The 18641-nt window shown below is 42.1% G+C and overlaps 1 protein-coding gene across 6 annotated transcripts in view; it reads right to left on the reverse strand.

Annotated features, from left to right (window-relative positions):
• gria3b (glutamate receptor, ionotropic, AMPA 3b) overlaps window positions 1–15180 on the reverse strand; it is an 87624-nt gene extending 72444 nt beyond the window's left edge. For 3 of the 6 annotated variants that reach the window (XR_010095391.1, XR_010095392.2, XM_063491431.1), the window contains exons 1-2: window positions 14919–15180; window positions 14320–14478 (exon numbers count right to left, since the gene is read on the reverse strand). Coding sequence is in view for 4 of the 6 variants with exons in the window: in XM_063491431.1 (XP_063347501.1) it covers window positions 14320–14478; window positions 14919–14997 (238 nt within the window). In the remaining 2 variants the exon portion in view is untranslated. The remainder of the gene's footprint in view (window positions 1–14319; window positions 14479–14918) is intronic. The other 3 variants (XM_063491423.1, XM_063491411.1, XM_063491404.1) reach the window with 1 other exon arrangement.
• Window positions 15181–18641: the final 3461 nt, after the last annotated feature.

Below are 18641 nucleotides of genomic sequence, written 5' to 3' on the forward strand. Positions count from 1 at the left end.
ACAACACACTGGGCTGAGAAGCACCGTGCGGGTCAAACAGACATACACTGCGCACACAGAGGACCTGGCCTGCACATGCAGTGATGTCTTTATTATTGTGGCGATGCCATCTGCTCATTGTGATGCAGAGTATGGGAGCAGGAGGTTGCATGAGAGTGCTGTTCTTATGTTTAATGCACTGGACATTTCTAAAGTTCAGATAGCATTGTAGTGGCGGAGCTGGAAGATTGGACAATTTGCTGAGCATCTCTGGGAAAATCAGTTTGATAGCACTCAAGCGATACATGCAGAAATCTCACTTTGCCTGGCCCTGTCCACTGCATGTCATTTCCTTGACACATGCAATTAAGGACTATCTGTGGAAGCAGATAACAGAACTAAACCCTTGGCCCTCGCTTCACCTTGACAGCCATGCTCTGAGATACTGGCCCATTACATTGAACAAATAACAATCCCCTCTCTGTCAGGCTTGTGTAGTCTACCATTTGCTGCAATGCAGAGGCAAGAGGAGTGCTACTGGACCTGTCTTATCCTTTCAAAGATGATCATTCCTTTCACCTTCAGAAGGATGTCACCGCTGTACAGAGCGAGGACAGCTGCTAAACGGTGACCCTTTTGAGGCTGCCGGTGTGCATTTTTAAGGAGGATTCAGCCAAGTGTGAAACATGTAAGGCTTATGATATTCTGTAATTGGATTTCCCAGAAAGCTGGTGACAAAGTCCCTCACATACCACTAATCCTCCCAATCAGCACTGCGGGACTAAAGCATGCCCTTCCTCGCAAATGAATATGGAGGAAGAGAATGGTGGATGATCGTGGAAGAAGACGGGTGTGGACCGCACTACAGGGATGGAGAGCCGCCAAAGGTGTGCCAGTACTTGACTTTCAACAAGAACGCTGGGGTTTGATTTACATGTGGGATCCTTTTAGAAACTTAAGTAGCTACATGGTGAAATAAACCCGTCCACAACAGTAAACAGGCTGGAAAGTGTATATTTCCAGACTAGCGGCTGCTAGAATTTGCTTAATTTTAACACTACTGGTTGTAATAAGCTTCTCACACAATCGACCTATAGGGTCATTCTTTGTGGGAGAGCAGTCTCTGATAAAATGGGCAGATTGGCTCTGCTGAATTGCAGGAAACAGCTCACCTAAGGACTGCCTTTAAGAAAATAAGACATAAGAAAAAACCTCTTAGCTCCATCAAAGAGATTAAAGGAATGGGATAAGAAGATGCCTCTAAATTATTTGACTTGACTACAGGAGAGCTGGGCTTGCCTGAGTAAAGATTTGTGGTGATATTTCAGGTATAGAGTGCTGCACCCAACTGACTTGTTTTGAATTCTATTCACCACAGCGGGAAAAATACCTGGCAGCTGCAAACCTCTCCTGTTCCTGCTCTCATTTGGATGGATTGTTAAAAAAACAAAAGAAAAAAAGAGCAAACTTCGTGGATATCTGGCAGGCACACATAGTTTTCCATCAGTGTCAAAATGCTCCCTTTCCCCCCTCTGACCTCACGTATACCTCAGTTCCATCTGTGCCTCACAAACCAGTGTGTGTTTGTCATTTTCTCTTTTCCTCATCTGCAAGACGGAACAGCAAGAAGTCTTGAAAGTCTCATGCTGCTGTTACAGTGAACACCGTCTGATTTTAATGTTTCTGACTGGTTGTTTCTGTCCTTTAGGGGGATTTTGGATGCCTGTTTTTCGTGTACAGTCAGAGTTATATGCACCTGCAAAGCCAAGAGTGTGCCGCCTAGGGAAACTGAGACGGGATGACTATCTGCCAATCTCACGAGGTCTGCTTACCGTGCGTGTAAACTAAGCTTTTGCCCCTGGTGACACTAATCAAATTTCATATTGCAATCCATATCCTATGACGGCGGAACAATCCAAGTCGAGCCATGAAGGATTTCCATTGTGAAGCTTGATTACAGAGTACAGAGAATTTTAAAACAGCACCTCTCCGAGCCCATTCTCTCCGAGCCTTTTGTCTTTCAGTGAAGAATAATAGAATAAGTCAATGAGGACAGGAGATGGGACCAGTTGTTTAACCTTGAAGGCATCACTTAAAGACTTCCCTCTCCTTTTCAGCCTTGGTGCCGGCATAGTTAAGTATGTAGAGTCCAACGCCACTTTTCATCTTATTAGTGCCCTTCCTGAGATGGTGCTCCGTCCCTGAATGATAATGCTAGGGGGAAGTAGGGGAGAGGCTGAAATGGAAAACGGAGAGCTACGTAAGGGAATAAGTTGTAATCCCCTTATATTCTGGGGCCTCGGCATGCACACTTTTCTAAAAACCAATTTCCCCACAAATACAAATAAAGATTTTTGGTAAGTGGCTTCACTTGAGATCCACTTCGTATAGCGGGCAAGAAGGTTCTCTTTTCTCATTTGATGAATAGACCTCCTATTTTTTATTCTCAGTGGACTCGTCATTGTCTGGATGTGCTGGGCACACATACCAATTAAAAGACTTAATAGCAGTCTGATATATTGCCTGATATAGTCGCCATGCTACAATGTAATCAAGTCATAATAAGCCACAGGTATTAAAATATCTCTTTTTATCCCGACAAAGACACTCTGTAATAGATTCATTTTTTGAGGCTAAGAGACTGGAGAAAGCAAAATACTAGCCGCTATATTTTTTGAGACATAGATAAATGGATAAGGCTTATATAGGGCTGTGTACAAACCCCGTAAACAGGCCAACTTCCAGAAAATAAATAAACATTCAATGGTTTGCTAATCTCTTAAATCTTTTATTTAACTGAAAATACCACAAATGAGTCATTTTGACTTCTTCTCAAATTGGATGACAACAGGTATCCATGCCTGTCACCCAGTGAAAACATCTGGGACATCATTAAAACAAATATTACAACAAACGCAGCCTCGAGCAGCCGAGCATTTGAAATCGTATATCAAGCAAGAATGTAAAAAGATTGTTGTTATTACTGTTACTATTAGCTTATTTTGTCCCTTCTTTTATTTGATCACTGGCTGAATATAGTTATACAGCAGTTCTTTCCACATTATACACACTACACGTCTTCTTATATCTCTACTATCCCCTTATTCCAATGATTGTTGGAACATGGTGGATGGTAGATTGCTTTCCAGTTTGTGTTGTTCTTATATGTATCCTGTCCATGTCCTGGATATGTCAATATCAACTGCGGTCCTGTTTTGTTAATAAAATTATAATAATTATAATAATAATAGAAGGATGTTGCAGAAATGGTAAATACATAAACATTCAGTGGTTTGCTAATGTCCTAACCCCTGTATTTAATTAAAAATACCCCAAAGTGAGAATTTCTTCTTTCCAGCTGTCCAGACATGTCACCCAATGACAACATCTGAGCGGTTGAAATCATATATCAAGCAAAATAAAACTACAGCAGTCGATCGATCGCGTTGTGATGCAACGCAATTATAAACACATGCCTGCATAAAGGTTTTAGTTGTTTTGGGGCTCAAACCGGTGGGCCAAAAAATCATCTGCTGTGAGAGCGCTCAGGATGGCACGAGCCACAGTTTGTGCTGGATTTTACTCACACAGACATCTTAGGATGGTTCAGTAATACCCCAAATGAACAGTCTGAAGCTGGTGAATGAATTCCCTGCATAGATGTAAAAAAAACAGCCAAACAGCACTCTGCGTTAGACCTAAAGCCCTAACTCTGACAAGCAGTGATGATCCTCAGCATTAAGTTTGGGTCAGTTTGAAGCAGAAATGATGCTTGCTATCAATGCATGTTTGGAGTCCATCATCCAATCAAATGGAAGCAGTTAAAGAAAGATAATCAGAGGACAGAGTGAAAGCGCTGCAGTGCTGCCTGAGGAGATTACCTTGAAGGGATACAAGTCAAATTCAGTCAAATTCAAGTCAGGCTTTTTTCTCAGATCACTTTTCGGTCATACCTACAAAAAGCTGGTTGCACCTTTTTACTGTGGTGCTGAGAACCCATTTACTTTTTTACAATAGCAGCTTTGCAAACAAAGGACAGCCTTGATAGCCGTTTTTGCATATTGCTCATCTCTGCTTTCTCTTTCGGGAGTTTGACTGAGTGGCCCAGTGGACCAACTTTTAGTAATGCAGCTGAGCTCCAAGATACCAGCATTCACAAAACTACTGTAAGTATAACTAATGTCACAGGTGGCTTGAAACTACAACTAAAAACTCTTTATCATTCGTTTAAATACTCAATGATTGATATCACAATTTTCTGGCCTAAATTTCATAATAACATTTTATTAAATTCAGACTTTGAGTCCCCATTGCAGGATATAGTTAACCCCTCGTGCAACAAGAAGCTTCATTAATCCTAAATATTTCATTCAGTTACATGTTGTCCTAGGGCTAAAAAGCTTTACTCAGAGACAAACCGCAGAAATTGGGAGTGAAATGTTCACTGACTTTTCACAAACTTTGGCCACATGAGAGCAATTTCCAAACTTAAGCTTCTTTACGCATAAAAGACCCAAAGTCTATCCCCTTACAGCTTAGCGATGGTGCATGTACAGTAGCAGCACTAGCAGCACTACAATGGGCAGAAGGAAAATAGAATGAACAAAGTCCTGAGAAGAAAGCAAAAGCGAGCCTGATGAGAAATGTGCGCCCTTGACACACTGGAGAAATACATGTTATTCAGTCTTACTCTCCATTTCCAGCAGAAATAGAAAGGTGCTATTCCGCATCCACCCTTTAAACATATTGTACATTCCTTTACACAAAGTTAATTTCAAAAGTCCTACTTTTGGTTCCTCTTCAAATCGCCGCCATGGCAGTTCTGCTAGAAAGTGGGTGCGGCTCATCCGCAGAGATGTATAAAATCTCACATATCAGCTGACAGCATATTCCAAACACTCAACTCCAGCGTACAAGTGGGGGCTTCTGTGTCAGTGATTGAGAATCCAGTTCACACCACTTGCATGTGCACAACCCAGCGTGTGCTAACACCGTTGCTGGTCACTTCATCTTTCCATCTACTGTGCCTCTCTCGTCCACTGTTCCCTTCTTTTACAAACATGGCTAATCCACTGAACTCGTTCATGTACTTTTTCATCACATTCTAACACTGTCAGGGCTGCAAAGGGCACCGGCTTCTGTGAGAAGCTTTCCATTCAGGCCTCTGGAATAGATTCACTCCAAACGGCCTTTTCATTCTGCAGCTGCGATGGATTAGCTCTGTCATGGGTCCAGATGAAGTTTGCTTCCCTGATCTGCAGGCCACACTGTGCCACATAAAGCCACACCACCGAGATTTTTTTTTTTTTTTTAATGGAGGGAGGGGGTGGGGTTGAAAAATAAAAATTAAGGAGTGGCACTGACGGCTACCGAATAGTTGATGGTAGAATGATAGAACACTTCAATATTTCACAGCACAGTTATGCATGGACACACTAACATGGACAGCGGCCTGGGAGCTACCGCCCACAGGTTTTACGTATCCATGTGTGAAATGGCAAGAGCCACACAACAGCACTCTCCGAATTAACCGTTGGAGAGAGAAAGAGAGGAGGGTCATGGTTGAAAGAGCACATCATGTTCACTTAATTCTCACTCATGGGGATAGTGAGCTCTAAGGATGGGAGAATACCAGTAGGAAATATGTAAAGCACAACCACACCGCTGTGCTGCATTTAAACATTTTTGCCTGATGTGCGTCTTCCCAACACAAGATGGAGAAAATGATGGACAGCCACCTTCATCAGCACCAATCTTTGCTTTATAGTTACCCACGACAGATTCAAAAAATCTTACCCACGCTTGTTTTGTTATTCATTCTTCTCCTCACAGCGCTTGTGTAGATTTAAACACTCTGAAATAAATTGGTGCTTTTTTTTGTAATGGTGGCAGCATTCGCTCCAACTAAAGCAATCACAGCCATGCAGATTTTGTTCCTCATCTCCTGCCAGAAGATCTTCTTGTTTCATTGTCATTAGCACTTCCATCACACCAGCTGACCCTCCCTCCCTCTCTCTCTGACACTGCTAGGGGTTTTGTTCTGCAACTGTTGCTGTAATTGGCTGTAAATCTGCAAAGGTGTTGGTCTGCATTATGTCTTTGACTGTGTAAGATGTGTTTAATATTAACCACATTCACGGCACAGCGAGTGTTACTCGCATTTTTTCTCTTTTTTTCTACCACTGCAAGGAATATGCTAATAATTTTATTTCCTCCTCCTCCTCCTCCTCTCCTTCAGCCTGTATGAGTGCTCATCCACTAGTTTCACAAGGTTATGATGCTTCAGTGGCCCAGCGACTGTGAACTGTCACAAGCAATCAGTTATGATGGAGCCCTTGTTTCTGCACAGACATGCCGCTTTGGCAGGGCTCTGCTAGCGACTGCCTCTTTTGAAACAGGCCAGAAACGTGCGGATCAATCTGCTCAGTCGGCAGACGGAGAGCTGGAAGCCCCATCGCACTGTGATCCAATATTTACTCATTGGGAGAGTACATCGTGACACTCCCTGTTGGTGTTTTGAATTCAACACAACACAACAGTGACGTCCTCCTCATTTTAGATTGTCTTTAGCACACACACACACACAAATAAAACTGAGTCCAACACATATGCAGAGGAATGTCATAACAATAAACAGCTGATGGTTTAATCCAAGTGGTTTGGTATGTTTAGACAGCACCAACGGTGCCAATGAACGAGGTTCTCGAGGTTCCTTGAAAGATCATAAAAGGATTTTAGTCAAACGCTGTCTGACCTTGGTTAGGACAATGCAGTCCGCAGCTCCTTCTGAAGAAGACCAGAGATTTCTCTTTCTTTCCTTTAACCTCCTAGGACCTGCCGTCCACATATGTGGACATCACATTTTGGGTTATTTAGACCAAAATACTCAATTTTGCTCTTCAAGGGTCTGATATCCATTTACGAGGACATTATACTGCTACTGTTCTATCAAATTTTTAAACGAATATCCTCATATGTGGCTCTGATTTTTAAAAACAAAAATAAAGTAAAAAAAAATTCTGGTAATTCTTTGTTTTTACATTTATCGGGCCCCAATATGCCCAAATATTAAAGAGAAATTAAAAATGCATGCTGTGGAAGAGTTCGGATCTTAGGAGGTTAAGACTCGGTGAAGCCAAACCAATGCAGAAACTTCCGATGAAGCACGATGCGGATGTGCTATTCCAGCTCAAGCAGGGGGATTACTGATCCAGTGATTATGGGTATTGTCAGGGAGTCTAGTGAATAGCCAATAGCTAGCTGAGTGTGACTGCAATAGCTGCAGGAACATAACTGTAATGGGCTTTGTGGAAGAGATTAAATATATATTAAGACGTGGAGATAGAAATGAGAAAGACAGAGAGGGAGAATAAAAGTAAAAAAAGAAAAAGAAAAATGCTGACTACAATGTTACAGATCTTTACAAGTGACAAGGTTTGAAAATGCGCATCCTTTTCTTTTCTTTAATCCACTCCTCCCTTGGCTTTTCACATCTGCTCCATGCAGGTAAATGACATTTTGAAATGAAATATAATCTCTGCCACAAACAACATTGCCCACTCTCCTCGAGAAGTTTTGCTCACTGAGCTAACAAAATGGAAAACAGCCGTCACACGGAGCTAGACTGCTGGCACACACATCCCCGATGCACATGAGATGAGCCGTTTGTAAAAAAAAAAAAAAAGAAAGAAAGAGAAAAAAACGACAACATAAGCAACAACAAAAAAAAAACTGTAGCTTTCTCCCTGTTGGTTTTGTCTTAAAATGCACAGCATTTAGACGCCATTCCTCATTGGAAACAGTGTTTCCTTCACCGCAGCGAATTTGTTTAATGGACCACTAAGATTTTGCGTGTCTCCTCCTGTGTGGTTCCTGCAGTGTTTATTGCCGTCTTTTATGTGGTCAGCCAGCTCCTCTGGTTCATCAGAGGGCAGCATTGATATCATCTTCAATAAAGGAACGCAGACTTGGCCTGTCGTTGTTGACTTATAGTTCAGAAACTACACCATTATTTGAGTTGTGGTGAACTGATGTGTGAAGCATAGATGGGCCTGTCTTGCTGGTTTTTTCAAAGCCCACAATCACTGAATCACTCACAATATATCACATTAAAACAATGGAAATTCTAATCATTCTGTTTGACTATCTTAGCAAATGCCATCTGCTGACAATGATATCTTCAGTGTGCCATGACATTTCATCTATAACCATTTCCCCCTTATCACTTACAATTTATGATATTTGCCCAAGAAAACTGAGCAGATACATAAAGGAAATCAATAGACAATTCAAAGACACCAACATTCGCCAGATGGTCTGAGTACTTTGAAAAAAAAAAAAAACCCCATAAAGACTGATGACTGTCAGAAGCTGGTGAAATCTTTAAAAGCAGCAACAAAATGCAATCATGGGATTTGCTGATTTCAAAATCAAAAAACTCTTTCCTTACACTTCCTTATAGTTTTCGTACTTCACAGCTGCTGAAAGTGGCCAAATGCCCGGCGTTTGTGAAAGATAAATGGAGATTTGAAGCCACCGCGGTGGCAAGGGAGGAAATCTGTTGTTTTAACAAACAACATCTGCCAGCTACATTGATTCCAAGACAAATAACACCCCGACAGCAGCACTTCTCCTCAGGTTGGGTTTAAGAAGATCTTTTGAAATTCTGATTAAAAATTCATTGTGTTGAAACTGCCTTGGAGTGTGTTCTGTGTTTTTGTATTTTGAATCTCATTACTGTTTCAGCTATGCGCCCGACTTAATAAAATACAGCGAAGGGCATCTAATGACCAGCAAATTAGGTCAAAATAATGTTCCCTTCGGAGATTTGGCCTTTGGAATTTTTCCAGCCCTTTTTTTTGTGTTGGCTTTACCAGGAAGCCTCATATGACTGTGGCAAACAGTAGCAGTGGCTGAAATCATGCCAGGAGTATTTCAAGAAAACGGCAAGAAATTCAGGATAACTCATTAGAATTGTATCAGCAGTAACATTAAGCATGAGATGCAGTGTGCTGCTAAACTAGCAGTTATTACTGTAGCACTTGTGTTAACAATTACTTATGATTCCAAAGTAGCTCCTAAGAGACAATAATGATAATAACACATTAAAAATGTTACAAATTGTGACTTAACTGGACACAGTTGCCATCAACAAGGATTGGTCAGCCAGCTCCTCTTGTTCATCAGAGGGCAGCATTGATATCATCTTCAATAAAGGAGCGCAGGATTGGTAAATCATTTAAGCCCCATATGGGATTCAAAGTGGCATCAAGACAACAAATTTCAGGTTTCTCTATCACTTCATCTTAGTTGCCAAATGTATTTTGCTAATCGAGTTGACGAGAGATTGTTATATTAATGGCGATATGAGTGGTGTTTTTCTGTTTTCATCCACTCACTTGACCCCTGTTCACAATTGAAACGAGATCGCGAGTTCGTAGCTAAATTATGAGAGTGTCCCAGTGCACTGCTGACTCAAGAGGCAGTGCACACAGGACAGCACAGAACTGAACTGAACACTGCAGCCATCAATGTTCCAGTTGTCCAGTTGTTTGAGTCAGTCTCACACAAATAGCTGACATAACTATCAGATCAGAGCATCCCTAACTCGATAACTTGTCGTCTATCTTTAAACTCTGCTTTTTTTTGTTTAAATTTACATTTTAAGTGTGTTATTTGAAAACAGGGCTGTCAGTCACCCTCTTCTGCTGACATCCTGCTCCCCTCCCAGAGGCTTTGCAGCTCTCCAAGCATGTAACCTCATCCGTGGCCATTTCTGTAGCACTCATTTGACTTAGGCCCATATCAAGCCGTCCAAACAGGCCTCTGAGACACCCCCGGCCTGCTGGCCTCAAATTCACATCACTGTAGCGTGGCTTATGTTAGCCTCAGAGGATTTTGCACAGTCACTGTGCTTATGAAATACATGTTTTAGCTTAATTTGGGGGATTATTTTTATTTTTGCAAAAGGTCGTAGTCTGCATATATAATAAAACTATGTATTTTCTCAAATTCTCTTATTTTTGCACCAAAATCATGGAGCAAGCCCACCATACTTTTACCCTGACCTTTATTTTTGATGAATGATGAAGTGTGTCAAGAGGCATTCGGCACAAAAGGTCCAGACCAGACTTGTAGTGTTTAAGGGTGTTTGCATGTCTCTCTACATATATGCATACACAAACGTGTATAAGCACATGGCTCGTACATCCATAAACAAACCCCCATCTGTGCTTTCAACACAGCTGGACTATGATGGCATGTCCTGGTACAACCTCCCCCCTCCATAGCCTAAAGAGCTCTCCCTCTCTCTGCCTTGGTTATACACTCACGCACACACAAACACACTTAGCAACCTTAAAAAACATCCTTACTTATATTCTTTTTTCCTCTTGCTTTTTCTCACTGCAGTCTTTTGTCTCTATCCCTCCTCCCCCCCTCAGCTTCCCTCTCCCTCTTTCAGCTGCCATGTTTCCCTCGTCACACCTTTCAAACTGAGTTACAGCCTGCGAGAACAAGAACCGTGGCACCTCTACAATCACCTGAGGAGCTTCTCTCGGCCATACCCTGTCTCTCTCAGACCAAGCACTGCAAAAAAACACGTCTCCCTGTCGCTTTGTTTACCGTCCATTCACACCACCAACACCACCTCCACAACAAACCCCCAAAAGCTAAAGTATATGCAAAGATTTAGTAAGGGCTCTTTCAGTGTGTGCTCCGCAACATATGTCATTTGCCACATGTGCTCAGTCACAGAGCAGGCCGCTGGTGTAAAGAGACCGTTGGTGTTTCTCAGCAACATGTGCAGATGTAGTGGGCGTAAAGGTCAGTAAAGATGATTTTTCGAAGGAAGTGTCTAGACAAATATTAGGCATTGCTTTCTGGAGTACTCATGATGGTGCTCATCAGTGATGCTTATATCCCCACCTCGGTGTAAGTACAAGCATCTGCTGGAGTTTTTCCTCGCGGCCATTAAATTAAATGTGCCTTAATAGGCTTCGCGCACGTTCCGATGCTTACAGTATTCCCACGTACGATCGCCAGAGATCGTCTTGCATTACATCCAATCTAACACCGAGTCAGAGTGCAACACATACACAGTGTCCAACATGCAGAGCTGTGTTGAAGATATTTGTTAGATATTTATAGCAAACGTGCTTTTCCTGAAATCTCAAACTATCCCTTTCCTCTCGCCTTCTTTCTCTTTACAGTGACACCGTGCACCTTGCAGGTACTCTCTTGTCCTTCTTCCTATTCTTGTAACTAGAAAAAAAGACAAATGCAGTCAAAATGTCCAGTTTTATCCTGTGTTCTTTTCCACGCTCTCGGAGTGAAACGGTTTTATCTGTGGCTGACAATGGCGGGAGAAGGTGGGTGAACGGTGGCGCCAGAAAAGCATCTGCTACAAGGTTTAAGGAGCTGCAGGATTCAATAAAAGAAGGGTAGGACCATGTAAAAAAGGCTGGCAGAGGGGACACACACCATTAGCTTAATGACAGAATGAGGAATGAGGAATAGCGAGATGAGATTCAAAAGCCAAGCAGTGCAAAATTTGCCTTTAACAGGAATCAAGGCGAGTAATCTAATAAGTAGCGTGGCAAGGAGAGGCAGAGAGGGCTTGATGTTTTTTTTCCCCTCCGCCTCAGGTAAAGGAAGAAGAAGAAGGGTAAACAGCAGAGAAAAGGATAGTGGTGCCATTAAGTTGGCTAGCCGTGACCATCAGGAGCATTAATGCTGTCTGCTGTGCTTTCTTCAAACTGGTACCCTTTGCTTTGAACTACTCCTGCCTTCTTTGTGGGTATTCCTGACTCCTAGCTTCCATGGCTATTATGGAACCCTCTGCTGGTAATTACACATTTCGCAATTTCTGATGTCACTTCAAAGCAACAACAGTCTTGCCACAAAAGCACACACCGAGTCACTGAAGTACAAAGCAAAGCCTCGAGGATTACTGAAGCCACGCATTGTTTTTTTTTTTCTTTTCTGATGGCCACTAATTCAATTAACAGCACGTGCTAACAGCTTCAAACCAGCTTGAAAGAAATGGTTCCGAAACAAGACCAGGCCTTCGTGGATTTCTGTGCTTGGTTTCTGAAAGGCTCAGCAGTTAAACTGAAGTTTAATTTGAATTTGTGCACGCCTTCTAGTTGCTCTCCCAGTATTGCATTATGTGTTAAAGGATGCGCAGCAAATGAGGGGGCGTGATCTTTATGATGAGTCAGAGTGGAGAGCTTTGGCACTGGCTGTCCCAGACCAAAGAGGGAACGCTCACTAAAGCAATATCAAATGTGAAACTGCAGAGAAAAACAAAAAGAAGCCAGATCTCATCTTAATCAAAGCACTGGAGCTTGTTTCAAAACACTCCCTGAACCCTACTTTTGTAAAACCGCGTCTGTTCATAGAGTAGATGTGTGCTGCTGCTGACAAAGGTCTGAGTCATTCACATGGGGCTATTGATGACAAAGGAGAATCTGAATGTCCACTAAATAATTGTGACAGCTTGCAGAACAAACAGCAGTGCTGACAAAAGTAAAACCCGGAGCACAAGAGCTCCACAATCACTAGAGGCAAAATCTCTTAGGCCTGGAAGTCAGCAGATAAGTGATATTTAATAACCGTCATCTCTATTTTGTTCAGTACATCGGTAGAGACAATCGGAGGTGCTTGTGGACTGTTGTGAGCTCAGCATGAGCTGTCTGCGGTTTGCGAGCTCAGCTTGACAAGAGACTCAGGGCACTCGCTCGACAAAGGCATCAGATCGTGCATTGATTTTGCAATTAAGAAGACTTTTTGTGTGTTAAGCATGCAACTTATTTATTTTTTTTAATATGATGTAGCAGGTAAGCACTCTGCCAGAGAACGAGTTATCAAACATGCATTTTAGAGCACCACACTGTGACATTGATGATTGCCCATCTTTTTCTTTGCATCATGAAAGGTTTAGAGTTTTCTCATCTGAAGTTTAAGGCAGTGTTGAGACAGTGCTCTTGATGGAGACGCAGAGACACGGCAGCAGGAAATGGGGTCACGTCTCCCACAGGATCCCCTTCCTTTTGCTAAAACTCTGTCTGCCCCCAAATTTAATTAGATTCTGATATCAAGCCTTCCTCTCCTATGCTTCCCTTCCTCTTCAACACGCGTGAAATTGCATGGCACTATCTATTATTTATTCACTCTCATTTGCTTATTGTTTCTTATGGATGCCTTTGTTAAGGCACTTGCAGCTCTGCTGCCTGTGATAGGATGCTCTGCTTCATCTCCCTCACTGCTCAGACCCACCTCCTCTGCAGGTCTGAGCCCAACTCATTTGCTGGCGTTGGTTGGGGAGCTATGGATTTTTTTCCCCTTTCACCCAATGACAGCACGGTGAGGTGCTATGAGGGCTGAGTGCTAATGAGCTGACTCTGCAATGCTGGGGGAGATGCACTGTAACACAGGGGGGAGTCAGAGGACGGAGCAGGCGGAGGCGCTCTGGCACAGGGAGAGTCAGAGGGGCCATTATGAGCGTGCCACAGAGGGGTTACAGGGACACAACCTCACCATCCAGACAGAGCTGTGTGCCCACAAAGTCAGCCATTCAGCCTAAACTGAACTCCTCCTCTGAAATGACATAACAAAATGGCTCTCCGGAGCCTGTTTCTTCCAGTTTTGTTCGTGTTGAATCTGTGTTTCTGCTTATTTCAAGAAACTGCAGTTAAAAGGATTACAAAGACAGGTTATTTACTACATCAGCAACTAAGCAAAGTTACACCAGTTGCACAAGGGAAGTCTGATAACCAAATAATAAGACAAAACATCATTTGTGTGATGAAATTAAAGGCATTCACACTACTTGCTATAACAAAGACGCTGAAAATCTATAAACTCCATGAAATTGGACTACGAGATGTGAACTCCTCCAGGGCTGAGCCCCTGGTTTGTGCAACTGGCAGCATGTTTACTGCATGTTGCCAAGGGAACTTCTTTTACAATGTGGGATTCATACCAGCTCATGTAAAACTCATGCAGGAGTGCCATAAATGTACTAACACTGCGTGCTCCCTAACTGTAGCCGATGTCGTTAAAAATGTTAAAGACACATTTAAATGTTGGAGAAATTTCTAGAAAATTCAGGATATATTGAAAGAAAAAAATATGATTTTATTAGAACAAAGATTTGTGCGAGAAAACGTCCTAATTTATTTCCCTGCTGTGACTTTAAGAATCGCAGTGAAGTGAGAAGAACTTGTCTTGTTTCCTCCTGCAGATGCTGTAACATCTATAAGCTCGTGAATAATCGCGGTCACTTTTCGTGCACAGAAACACATTCAAAAAAGAAAAAGAAAAAAAAAGCAGACTTACAGGCATGGGTAACTGAGAAGCTGTTGGACGACTCGAGGTTGTCGACATTGTAGTTGAGGTGGAAAGGCTTTTCCGTGGTGTTCTGGTTGGTGTTGTAGAGTTGGACAGCGAACCTGAACGCGCTGTGCTCCTGCACCGTGGAACGCATGAACAGTCCCCCTGGAAGAGATGAAAACCCGAGATCAGACAAAGCACTCACACACGACCGCCAGCTCTGACCGGCATTTTAAGGAGTGAGGGAGAACTCCGTGGAGTGATTTAAAACACGCCGCTGTTATTTAAAAGAATACGAATTTTTTATGTTTATTTTTTTTAACCCGCGCGCTTCTCTGTAACTCTTCGGATGAACCGCCAGTGTCACGTATATCTTATGTTTAATAAAAACCCTAACGATGACAGTGACACAGTCAGTGGTGGCTTTAATGTATTTTTTAAATTCAGTGGATTTCAGCCTGCAACATATGAGAAATCAAGTTGGTCTCTTATCATTGCGCAGAGCTCCGCGCGCTGTATCCTCTTTAAAACGCAATCTTGCAGTTCAAATGTCCGTTAAAAACAAAAATCAAAAATCTGCAGCCGTGTATCAACAAAACACTTACCGATATTGATCTGATTGGGAAATCCAGCGAATGAGCGGTCAAAGAGCCACAGTAGAAAGAAAACCACGCGCTGTGCCATTTTCTCCGACCTGTCTGTTCAACTCCTTAAAAGGCTCTGCCTAAGAAAATTCATATGTTCTGGATTGAAAGCCGGGCGCAAAAGAAAATCCAGCGGATAGATGATGGTCGCTCACAGTGCACCAATTCATTCATTGAGGTGCTGCCCAGCTGCAGAGCATTTTTTTTTGCAACTAAAGAAAGAGAGGGGGAACCGAGTGAGCAAGAAGGAGAGAGAGGGAGAGAGAGAGGAGGGGTGGGGGTGGTAGGGGAAAGAAGGAGCTGATCTGGACTCCGATTGGATCCGCCAATGTTGGTCAAACTTGATCTGATGTTAAATTAAAAAAAATGCCTCAGCCCGTCAGATTAGCAAGCGACGGCAAGTTATAAGAGCAGCACTTGCGATATTAGCCTACTGTGGGATGAATCAATTAAAGGAGAAAAAATAAAATAATAATAAAAAGAAAAACACTGCAATCTCAGGTGGCCGATGATTCCGTACAGCCCGGCCGCTTCCAGCTGTGGTAGTTGCTGTATTTCAAGGCTCGATGAAGACGCTGGATTTGCACCATATGATTCAACCTGCGGGGTTTTTTTTCTGTTTCCACGTTTGTGGCATATCTAAAAAGTTTGTGTGCAAGAAATTCCGCTATCACTGTATAGATCCACTGTCGAGAAAACAACACTTTGAAGGCTACGTGTGATAAATACATGTAGGACACCCAGAGCGCCCTGGGTACGCAGAGCCAACAGAACTGTCCGTGGTCCTGAAAGCGTCTAAAAAGCAAGTCTAAAAGAAAGCAAAAACATGCATACTCCAGTGTTTCTATTTAGCTCACCTGAAAATATAAATATGCAAAATACATATTCGGCTCTCTTTGACGACTTGGGGATAATCCAATATCAGACAGCCATCAACAAACTCGTGTTATTTACTTTAAGTTGTACTCCTCTATTGAAACATCTATCACCCCTGTGATTCTGCTCAAGAGAGAACAATTAAGGGATTACTGGCCCATTCATCACCCTCACCAAAGCGCCTTGAAAATTGAGTTTTTAATTGCATTCCAAATGACTGGGGCTTCCGCTATTGATATTGCAATGTACTGAGTTCCTTTTAACACAGGGCAGACTTTGCATTCTGTGTTTAACTTTCTACCATTATTTTTTTATTTTGCATTAAAAGGAAGCATCACGGTGTAACCTGATTTCTTGCAGTCATATTTCTTATTGGCATTTATAACAGCCAGCAGTGAGAACAAGTATGGGGCAGCTGGTCAAGCATCATTAGCAAATAAATAATGTGCAACTGGGATCATGCATGTGAAGGTGTGTGTTAGTCACCCGTTTAAACCGAGCAATGATGCTGTATGACCTCGTCATCAGCGAGTGACACATCCTTTTCACCAGGGGTCAGATGACATCTGCCCCCCCCCCCCTCAGTGGGCAGCTCTCTGGGGAAAAACTGTGATGACATCACATCGATTCTCTGATCCCTATATTGCTTCTGTGTCCAAAGTTCAGGATGTTGGTTACTTGACCCTAATGGCTGAAGTCATGATGATCAATGTTAAACCATGACCTGAAGACTTTTCTAGCCGGCTATTTCCACAAATTCACATCACACCATAGCCTGGTTTAAAATCTCATTGGTGGTTTGCAACACGTTGTCACTCCCAAAGCGTAGAACGGGCTGTGGTTTGAGGGGGAATGACCTGCTGATTTGGTCACAAGCGATGAAAAACAGTTAATTGGAGGAATACCAAAGGAGCTATTTAATAGATCATTTACAGTACATGCTGATTCTCTGTGTAAACCAACCTAATCATGCATCATTTCAAACAAAACCTACAAAGAAAAAGCATTATTCGTTACAAGGGGAGCCCAAGTAATTGAGATAAGACCTCAGTATAATTGATATTAAATGACGATGACTGTGCTGCATTATTTGCAATTAGGACATTTTGGCCATGGCGCATTATCCTCTGCAGGAATTACAGAGTGTAGAAATGTGAAGATACAATCTATGTGAAAACAAATAATTATATGATCCGGCCTTTTTGGGGGATTTGAGAGGAGTGTTACTCAAGCAGGCGTAATGAAAAGACTAAAAAGCAGATGAAAAGATGTTTCTTTTTATCTCACGATGATGACGATGATTCACAGGCAATAGCTCAAAGCAAGGCAAGCCTTACCAGCAAGAGTTATTCATTTGTTCCCTGCATCCTCCTCCTAACACAACAGGATGGAACCTTCCTCTTTGCCCATTAGAGGATATGTGAGCAAATAAGTTAGAAACTCTAATATTTATTAAAAATGACAGCGTACCTCTGTGGGAGGTCTGGAGGCAATAAGTGCAGCTATTTTTAGAGTTGATTTGCTCGTGATTGCTGGGTAATTATTTTGTCATCCCGACATAACAAGCTTATGTTTTCTCCAGGATCAGAAAATAATCTCGACATGCGAACATGTGTAATGTGGTAATCATTTATAATCAGCAGGTGGAACGAGTTTCTATTATTTATTGCCACAGCTTGCCTCATGTCGGTAGTTCTCAAACTTTTTTGAGCTTGTGGCTCCTGGCCAGCTGGAAAGTTTCTGCTGTTGCTGCATAAACGTTGAACATATTGAATGCAGTTAGGCTCATATTTTTGTAGGACAAAGACATGATTTTTGTAGTTTTGTACTCCAGCGCAGTGGAATTTAAGTCAAACAATCAAGATGTGATAGAGGTGCAGAGCTTTAGCTTTTATTCAAGGGCTTTAACAAAAAGTTTTCTAGGAATAGTTTTAAAATTTGTGGCATTTTTATACAGAGTCACCCATTTTCAGAGGCTCATGAATTGTACCAACTAATGTAGTATTAAAAATAAGGATTTATTTTAATGGTTATAAAGGTTTTCACTCCTTGATTGAAAATCCTTTGACTGAAGTCATGGACATCACCAAGTGATGCATTTTCTCACTTGACATACTCCGCTGCATTCAGTTCCTGCTTGTTTGTTGGTCTCTCTGGCTTGAAAGCAGATTTTGGACTGAGATCAGCTGACTGACCTGGTCATTTAAAGACTATCTCTGTCATTGCCTTGAGAAACTCTTTGGCTCGTTATCTATTTTCACTGTGAAACTCATTCTGATCAGTTCAGTAGCATGTGGCTGAATCTGGGCAGTACACTTCAGAATTTATCCTACTACCTCTATCAGCAGTCACAGCATCCATAAACACCAGGGGCCACAGGCAGCCATACACACCTATACCATAACAATACCTCCACCATGCTTGACAGATGATGTGGTATGCTTCAGCTAATGAGCTTTTTCTCTCCTCCATATTTTTCTCTTCCCATCATTCTGATATAAGTTCACCTTGGCTTCACATCTGTCCAAGGGTTTTTTTCTTTGAGATGTTTTTAGGCAAAGTTCAATCTGGTCTTCCAGTTCCCAAGTGTAACCAGTGGTTTCCATATTGTTGTAGATTACCTGTATTTCCATTAATGAAGGCATGTCTCAATTGTTGAGTGAACGTTTTTTTGTTTGTTTGTTTTTTAACTGTGGAAATAAATCTGCCATCATGCACTTCAGTTGTCTTCTGTGGGTTTTCAGGACTTTTGTTGTTTCTGAGCTTTCATAGACATTAATCATTTGTAAGATTCAGTATCTGGGCCCA

Source organism: Pelmatolapia mariae, linkage group LG2 (genome assembly GCF_036321145.2).
Source record: "Pelmatolapia mariae isolate MD_Pm_ZW linkage group LG2, Pm_UMD_F_2, whole genome shotgun sequence".
Classification (NCBI taxonomy): domain Eukaryota; kingdom Metazoa; phylum Chordata; class Actinopteri; order Cichliformes; family Cichlidae; genus Pelmatolapia; species Pelmatolapia mariae.